We start from the raw sequence: 9,938 nt of genomic DNA on the forward strand, positions 1-9,938 counted from the left end.
AATGGCTAAGCAGCAGCTCTGCATAAAAGGCCCTGGGGGTTACAGTGGACAATAAATTGAATATGATCCAACAGTATGCCACTAGCATCCTTGGCAACAAGGGCACACTAGGTTGCATTAGTAGGATAGTTGCCAGCAGACTAAAGGAAGTGATTCTTCTTCTCTCTTCTGCCCTGGTGAAGACACATCTGGAGGACTGTGTTCAGTTTTGGGCTTGCCACTACAGAAAGGATTCGGACAAAATGGAGAGAGTCCAGTGAAGGGTAACAAAAATTGTTAGGAGAATGAGGCAAATGACTTATGAGGAGAGGTTGAGGGAACTGGGCTCATTTAGTCTGGAGAAAAGAAGACTGAGGGAGGATTTAATTACAGTCTACAACTACCTGAAGAGTGTTTCCAAAGAGGATGGAGCTAAACTGTTCTCAGTGGTGGCAGATGACAGAATAAGGAGCAATGGACTTAAGTTGCAGCAAGGGATGTTCAAGTTAGATATTAGGAAAAACTTTCTCACTAGGAGGGTAGTAAAGCACTGTTACCCAGAAAGGTGGTGGAATCTCCATCCTTAGAGGTTTTCAAAACCCTGCTAGCAGAGACAATCCCAGCAGGGTACGGGGCCTGGGACAAAGCAGCCTGTGTGGGGCCCCCTTCCCCATCCCACAGCACACTCACGCTGGGGAGTGAAAGCCCCAGCACACCGTATACAGCGGGATGGGTGGCAGCTGGAAATTCCAACTGGAACAAGCAAAGAGTCGTCCAACCTGCTGAGTGGGCAGGTGGGCTAAACTACAACCGTGGCCTCTCTGCCCAGTTCTGCAGGGCCCCACAATGCACAGGACCCAAAGGTAGTTTCCTTGATTCGCCCCCACCCTTGGGACAGCCCTGCCTGCTAGACAAAGCCTTGGCTGGGATGATCTAGTTTTGGATGGTCCTGTTTTGAACAGGGCCTAGATGACCACCTGATGTCCCTTCCAACCCTAATTTTCTATGATTCTATGATGCTAAGTAAGAAGGAAGAGCTGTAGGGGGCCAAGGTATGTTTAGGAGGTTGTAAATAATTTAGACCAGATTAGGGAAACTGATGTCATTTCGAATAATCCAAGTTAGAAAGGGTGTTTTCAGGAAGACTGTTCATAGGAATTGTGTGCAGACAGGGAACCATACATGTATGGATTGTGGAACAGATCCTGGATCAGCCCAAATCAAGAGACTGACAGAGAATTTATGGGGTAGAAATGTTGCAATAATCACCTCTTCTGGATAGTAGGAAAATCTTTGCTTGGAGCTATGTTTGGTTGAGGTCAGGACATTTTATAAGAAAACGGAGGCAATCATAGGTAATTAATGTGATCCAGAGCTTGAGTTTTGAGGTGGAAGGGGTGGATACTTGCTGTCTGTCTGAGCCCAGTATAGGGAAGGCCAAAGGAAACCTAGAATCTATGCAGGATAACAATAAAAGGGATTTCACAGAAGGAGGTGGTCATTACATGTTAAGGACCTGGTGAGAGGACAATCCTAGTAAAGGATTTTCTGAATGTATGTGCCAATAAGAAACTGTATATTTAAGCCTCTTCACATTTTAAAACAAGCATTTGTACAACATCCTCCTGTTATGCCAACAGTGTTTAGTGTACACCCTCTGTAGTGTGGCTCATTGTATGATCCTCAGCTGAGGGGACTGCCTCTCCGTCAGGATGATATATAAGGCATTGATTAGTCTCACACCACCTAGGTGTGCTGTTGGAAGAAGGATCCATGCTACAAATATCCTTGGCCAGTAATGGGTGATTGTGTTTTACTGTAAGTGCCACTTACAGTATATATTTGAAAACATATTATATTTTAGTCTATCATTGTAGTAGATTGGTGAAGTGAAGTGGGGAGGAGTGTAACAGTGGTGCTGGTAATGTACCAAAATTAATTTTCTGCACTAATACCAGCAGCTACTTTAATGATTTCATAGAAGGACCCAAGTAAAAGTAAATATATTCAAGTATCCCTGTTTTACTGTAGCTTATTAAAGACATAATCTCTTGGTGACTTAGAATATATTTTTTAATTCATTAGAAATACTACTGGAAGCTTGTAATCTATTTATGTTAACATGACATGGTCATTTCTCCTATTGAATTATGCATACTTAAAACTTAAAAAGGTGGCAGAAACAAAAAATAGGGACCATGTTCTGGGAAGTGCATTAAAGATAAAATATGATGCACTTAATGTAGAATATTGCTCCTTAAAATGGGTATTTACATATGTTCCTAAAGCTGTAAATAGACTGGAATGATCAACCTGCACCCTGGAATTCTCATATAGAATCAGACATTTATCATTCTATTAGGAAAAGATAATTACCCTAGAAGCAGCACACAATTTTATTTTTATATCTTTTTCAATTTTATACACAGATCAGGAAGCACACACTAATGTAAATAACTTTCCTACTCATTTTATTTTTGTGTATTTTCCTCCTCAGACCTGGCTGCAGTGCAACATGTTTTACTGATGATCCCAAATCATGAATTCCTCTGAACTCTGGAGCCCACAGACTATGCAATTCTGTTTTGACTTTGTTAATAATTCATGTCACAGGAATGTAAGGACTACACTCAGTCTTTGTGCTATGTACATCTTCATGGGAGGAGCAACAGTGTTCACACTGGGTGGAAATATGTTTGTGATCATTTCCATCTCTCACTTCAAGCAGCTTCACTCTCCAACCAACTTGCTGATCTGCTCCATGGCAACTACAGACTTTTTGCTTAGTACCATAGTTATGCCATACAGCATGGTCAGGTCTGTTGAGTCATGCTGGTATTTTGGAGAGGTCTTCTGTAAACTCCATACCTGTTGTGATATAATGCTGTGTACCACTTCGATTTTCCACCTGTGTTTTATCTCTGTTGACCATTACTATGCTGTGTCTGACCCATTGCATTACGTCACCAAAATAACTATACCAGTGGTAGAGGTTTTCTTATTAACTAGTTGGTCTGTCCCATTCGTATTTGCCTTTGGCCTGGTTTTATCAGAGATGAATACTGATGGCATTGAAGATTACGTGGCTTCAATACACTGCAGTGGTTTATGTACACTCATATTTAATAAGGTATGGGGAGTGTTAGCTTCTCTTATAGCCTTCTTTATTCCAGGCACAGTCATGGTGGGCATTTATGTCCACATATTTACTGTGTCAAGGAAACATGACACACAAATTGCTAAAGCCTCCAACATGTTAAAACCAGTTTCAGACACAAAAAATAAAATTTCTACAAAAAAAGAAAGCAAAGCAACTAAAACATTAAGCATAGTCATAGGCGTGTTTGTTTTTTGCTGACTGCCATTCTTTGTTCTTACAATAACTGATCCTTTCATTAATTTCTCAACCCCAGAAGACTTGTATAACGTCTTCCTCTGGCTGGGATACTTCAATTCTGCCTGTAATCCAATCATTTATGGTTTATTTTATCCTTGGTTTCGCCAAGCATTTAAAATGATAGTGACAGGTAAGATTTTCAGACCAGATTCGTCTACTCTTAATCTGTTTCCTGCAGATACTTAATCAATCAGAGAGGGTTTATTGAATAAGCTAATACATGTCTATGCTGCTTCTAGAGTACTTTTAGAGTAGTTCACATGTGGATTCATGCCTTAATATATTATTATTCAGGAACATACTTTTGAAGAAGCTTGTGTTTAGCACATCACTGGGTATATGGCATATATAATGCTTAGCACTTTGTCTCCATGAATTTTTTTTTAGAAAGTAGGAAGTGACGCAGTGGTCTAGCCAAATGCACAGTGCCTTTAAAAGATACACTCCTGTACAGATACAGGTAAAATGTGTAGATACACACTGCTAGATCATTTTGATAAGAATCAGTGTCCAAGTGTCACTTTGAGCCTTCAGGTTTTCTGCTTTTAAGTACCCATTTACTATTTAGATGACAATGTTTAAAGCTGGCTCTGTCAAATGAGGACTGGATGATTAGGACTTAAGCACTGAAACCGAGCAGGGCTATTTTCTATTTGCAAAAGATAATAAAAATGGAGAATGGAGAACACTGTTTTCTCAAGCCGAAGTAAAACTTTTGATATTTATTTTATTCTAAACTACCCGAAATGTTTTTATATGCAGCAATCAATAAGCAATTAAAGCCTATATTTGGAGCTCCTTTTGAATGTTCAGTGATTTAGAATAAAGCAGATATACAGCGCATGTGGTAGCTACTGAACCTGGAAAATTCTCTCTCCCTCATCCACCAATTTACTAACCCAGTACTCTATAGTCCCTGTGAAGCTCTAGGGACTGCAAGTGGGCTAGTTTCAGAGGACAGCAGTAAGAATCATTGCCTGACTTGGTTATATTTAACAGCATGATCCAGAGTCCCATTTTTTTGCAGGGTGATGTCAGAGGGAAAAGGACAGGCTTTTTGTTGAAGGGGGTCTGTCTGTAGCAGTCCAAATACATTAGCCAATTATATCCTTATTCCAAAATATCTAAGATCAGTATCCATATCTCTCCAGCTCCTTGTTACATGCCTAGGGGATAATTTAATATTTGTCATTATTAATTCTGATTTTTGTGCTTCTTGTAAAAGTATGTCTCAGGCATACAGGTTTTAGCTATGTTGGCCTACAGGCAAAAATATTCCGAACTCTTGGCAGAGGTGATCTCTTTTATTAGACCAAATAAATAGTTGGGAAAAAAGAGACTTTTTTGCAACTATTTAGTTGGTCTAATAAAAGATAGCACCTCTGCCAAGAGTTCTTAATATTATAAAAGTATGTACATTCAGCCCGAGGCAAGAATAAATTGGATTTTAAGAATAGAGAATACATGAATTGACTAACATATACTATATTACTGAAAATCTACAGATTTTGCACACTGGCAGAAGAGTTCAAGAGTGCATAAGCCTTACAGGGGTCATAACTGGGAAAAGGGATCCTTCATTCTGGTGCCTGAACTCACTGCTTATACATCATGCACCTTATCAGAGTCTAGATCCAAATCCAAAAGGGTAGTAGTTCAGAAGCAGCTGCCCTATTCCAAGAGAACAAAGGAACCCACTTCTTGGCTAAGCCAGTGAATGTTCTTTTAGTTTTGTCTCAGTTTGAAGCTGATTTATTACATGTAGTGCTAGTAGGTATAGGCAAGTGACTTCATTTCCAGCATCCTATATGACATGCTTGCAGAAACCCCCACTGAAATAAAGTGACAGTGTCAGCAACGTTGCAAAGAAAAAAAAAGTTTCAAAGCTTGTCTGATGAGATTTTAAGTTTCTCATATGTACAGAGGTTTAAATCCAGCTCCCCTTGGTAAATATATATCATCAGATTATTTTATGAGCAGTTTGAGAAAATGGTTTAAATTCCCAGGGTAATTTGAATTTCCTTTAAATGTATAAGATTAGTATTTGGGACAACCATCACCTTGACTCAGTTTATACAAAGTCAACTCTAAGCCAATTATCCCAGAGTACTTAAAATTGCTTATACTTGGTAGGGAAATCAGACTAGAGAATCTGGCCCCTTGCTTATCAGCACTTGTTAGTCATCTCTTTTGTTCAAACTATGCCATGAAGCACAAGTATGATGAAATTCTCATTTTCTGTATATTTTAAATCACTGAACATAAACTCAAGAGTTTGGCTTTGATTTGAAATGCATATGCAGATACAGAAAAAGAAATCTGAATGCTGAGCAGGACTGAAGAAGGAGCTCCAGGAAGAGACATGCAGGTTCTTTTGGTGGCCGTGCTCCCAGGGAGAAGTATGTTCTGTTTGCAACAAACAGCATTCGAACAGTAAGGGGAATCAGTGAACTCTGGGGAGAGGCTATAACAGCCTTGTGTTCAATAAACAGTCTTACAGCAGCATCTTGGTAATCTTCATTAATTAATGTGAGCCTTCTTGAAAGGATGCCTTCATTAATACATTTCAGAATTAACCCTTTGTTAGCAACTGAAGAGTCTGTATTTTATTCTTACCCAATAAGGCCCTGTGTTGAAATAACCTGAAAAACAAGATCAGCCGGCAGCACACTTGCCTTCCCATGTGATGCATCTCTCTTCACTAGAGCTGTGGGGGAACATTTTTCTCAGAAGTCAGTTCACTGAAACATGAAGCTTAGGTCAAATTTAGTGAATAGTTTTGGACATATATGATTGGGGAACCTTTTCTGAACTGGGGAAATACTCAAACTTTCATTTCAAGATAATGTTTTTCACATTTTAATTTTAATTGGCCAAATTTTACAAAACAGAACTTTAAGTCAACCTGAAACAAAGCTACATTGCTTCTGCTTTGTTTTCAAGCAAAGTGGGAATGTTCCAATTTGCTGAAATCAAGCCATATCATTTCTTATGATTTGGTTCAGTAACTGAAAAAGAAAAATCTGTTATCTTTTTTCCTTCCACTAGAGTGGCACAAGGCTGATCCATAGACCGGGTCAGACCCCATGCCATCCCCACATTCCAGGATCAGGTCCCAGGGCGCTGCTTGGCCTCTGTCCAGCTCTACTGACCAGAATTGGGTTCCAGAGCCATAAGCCACCTCCTCCCAGCACATGACCTGGGGTCCTGCATGACAGAATTGGCTCTGGGGCTCCAAGGCACCTTGACACACTGGGATTGGGCTCCAGGGCCCGGAGCCATTTATGCCTGGTATGGGATTTAGCTCCAGGGCTGCAAGCTGCCCAATCCCAAGTTTAGGCTCCAATCACAAGATTTTGTGCCCATCACAAGGTCAGGCTCCAAGGCTCCAAGCTGCCTCTGGGTAACTCCAGTGGGATCAGACCCCAGAGCCCCACACTATCCCCAGCCTCACATCACCCTGTGCACCCAATCTAGCACACAGGGCCACAGCCCACAAGGTTTCCCACAGATCCGTGAAGAGCCCTGTGGCCCAGATGACATGGCACTGGGGGTTATATCTGGCCTGCAGGCTGAGAGTTGAGCACCCTTGCAGTAGACAGTGATAGTACTCAAAGACTTTGGAACCCACTTTAACTACACCATTCGAACACGCCCAATACGCTTACTGAGAGAAGATACACTGCTGTGCCTGCCAAAATTCCATGTGGATGCGTTACATCCATAGAACTCCACATTGTACACACTTAGGTGGGGATTTATGCCCATGACAGGTGATGTATCCATCAGCATGTGTAACAGGGGACCTTCCTGGGGCTGGTCTGCCATTGGCCCGCCCACCTGTTTCTGAGCTAACGGTCCATCTCCCTGGTCTGCCACGCCTTGTTGTTTTTTAATTGGTTCTAAGAAGTCAGGAGGCTGTCCATTCTTGACCCAATGCCAGGGGGCACTATCTGTGGCTCCATTCATCTCCCACACCACAGCCCAAGAATTGCAGGTGACATCCAGGTGACAATGCTCCAGGCCTACAGCCAGGCCAAGCTTAGCCCTCATTGTTAAGGCTCAGACACACATGCATTCATACTGCACTTCTCTCACTAGGGCCTTTCATGCATCAACAAATTATACTGCCTTGCTCCCCCTTGAAGCAGGCCCTTTCAGCTCTAAGCTTTATCTAGTGCACACCTTGGGTGCCAGACGTACCATCTTTTGGGCCTCTCCCGTGCCCCTCACCAGGGTAGTGGCCAGCCAATTACCTGACCGGGACCAAGCGTGCCCTGGCCCCTCCTGGGGCAACTCTACAAAAACTCTCACACACGCACTGGCTCCCAGCCCTCTGGTTTCCCCCTCACTGGGACTCCACATCTCTATCCCTTCACTGGGGCCTACCCTCACTGGGGCTATGGGGCTTTCCCCGGTGAGGGCTCAGGTGGCCATAGCCATGCTTGGCCCCAACTGTTACCCACAGAAATGTGGGCGTTAGGAGTTATTGAGGCACCCCAACCCACCTTCCACTGGGGTGGTAACTGGTCTGGTATTTTCCTGGAGGTCCCACACCACTGGGAGCCCCAACAGGCCACCCACTCCCAACAGGGTGAAGTTTTAGGTCATGCCCAGGACTAAGAGCCTCCAGTTCCTACCTGCAAGATTTTCTATGCTGTAGTTCAGCCAGGCAACATTCCTGCCTGGCCACCAGTAGCAATCTGCTCTGTTTACATAGATAGCCAGTGTCTCAAAATGGCTGCCAAAATCAAGCACGTGCTGCAGGCACCAAAAATACCCTGCCACAGCATGCATTCAAAAAATCTGGTTTTAACATGTGCAAATATCTGTAGGTACAACAGATGAGTCCACCTGTGAAGGATTGATTCAAAATGGTCCATAATGACAACACTGGAAATTAGATGCTCCTATTAATTCAAGAATAAAAATAGCACATATGAGATATGAATAGCATTTTCATCCAAATGCTTGTAAAAGTGAATAGAATGTCATATTAACCTAGAATAACAGTGTCAACCTCTACTTGCCCACTGGGCTGGATCCATACCATTAGGTTCCTCAGAGGCTGGATTTAGAAACCATTACAGTGGCAAAGAGATCAGTATTGGCACAGAGGCTAGCAAAGCCATTTTTCAGCCTCTCCCACTGCTGACATATCCCCAGCAAGATCCTGTGACCCAGAATTTGGTAGCAGGCCCCACCCTGATTGATCTACTCCCAAATTCCCAAACCCCTCAGGAGAGACTGAATGAAATTTTTCCAGAGGCCAGATATGGCCTGCAGGCTTGGATCTGCTACACCTCTGACTTAGAAGATAGGAAAGACAGCAAGGACTGAGATTCATCTATGTCATCTCAGAAATTACAGGGAACTGGTTATTTGGGATGTTTCAGTTTTATCCCTAAAGATGATTCCTGCTCAGTGCTCCAGAGGATGGGGAAAAGCACCATGGCATAAGCTATAGATGGTTTGATCATTCGGTTCACTAACAGGCTGAGTCACACTCTTGTTTGTGGGCTGGATCCTAGCTTCCTTGGAAATTGGCTCTTCACCAAGCCAACCTATTAAATAGGTACTTTGCGTCAGTCTTTCATCAGCCCCATGGGACGCCCATGCCCGCTACAGGGCCGGGAAGTCCGGGTGAGGGTGATTCCCTGCCCTCCATTAATGCTGACTTTCTGAAGGAACATCTTGAGAAGCTGGATACCTTCAAGTCAGCCGGTCCTGACAATCTTCACCCCAGGGTACTCAAGGAGCTGGTGAGCATCATAGCCCAGCCTCTAGCACGGATCTTTGAAAACTCTTGGCGCTCTGGTGTAGTGCCCGAAGACTGGAAGAAGGCCAATGTAGTGCCTATCTTCAAGAAAGGGAGGAAAGTGGATCCGGCTAACTATAGGCCCATCAGCCTGACTTCTATCCCGGGGAAGATCTTAGAAAAGTTTATTAAAGAGGCCATCCTTAATGGACTGGCCGACATCAACATCTTAAGGGATAGCCAGCATGGGTTTGTTGCAGGTAGGTCTTACTTGACCAATCTCATTTCCTTCTATGACCAGGTGACCTATCACCTGGACAAGGGAGAAGAGATTGATGTCATATATCCTGACTTCAAAAAAGCCTTTTAGAAAAGTTTATTAAGGAGGCCATCCTTAATGGACTGGCCGACGTCAACATCTTAAGGGATAGCCAGCATGGGTTTGTTGCGGGTAGGTCTTGCTTGACCAATCTCATTTCCTTCTACGACCAGGTGACCTATCACCTGGACAAGGGAGAAGAGATTGATGTCATATATCTTGACTTCAAAAAAGCCTTCGATCTGGTGTCCCATGGTCGCCTCTTGGAGAAACTGGCAAATTGTCGCCTTGGGTCCTCCACAATCCACTGGCTGGAAAATTGGCTCTGGGGTCGGACCCAGAGGGTAGTAATTGATGGAAGTCACACATCGTGGTGTCCTGTGACCAGTGGGGTCCCCCAAGGCTCTGTCCTTGGACCCATACTGTTCAACATCTTCATTAATGATGTGGACACTGGAGTCAGAAGCGGACTGGCCAAGTTCACC

General features: G+C 43.1%; 1 protein-coding gene across 1 annotated transcript; it reads left to right on the top strand.

Moving 5' to 3' along the window:
- The first annotated feature begins 2,518 nt into the window (after positions 1 to 2,518).
- Positions 2,519 to 3,562, top strand: LOC102385066 (trace amine-associated receptor 4-like). Its single transcript, XM_014524966.1, is given in 1 exon segment — positions 2,519 to 3,562. A coding segment is annotated over 1 exon segment (1,044 nt).
- The last annotated feature ends 6,376 nt before the right edge of the window (positions 3,563 to 9,938 follow it).

Source organism: Alligator sinensis, unplaced genomic scaffold (genome assembly GCF_000455745.1).
Source record: "Alligator sinensis unplaced genomic scaffold, ASM45574v1 scaffold1338_1, whole genome shotgun sequence".
NCBI lineage: Eukaryota > Metazoa > Chordata > Crocodylia > Alligatoridae > Alligator > Alligator sinensis.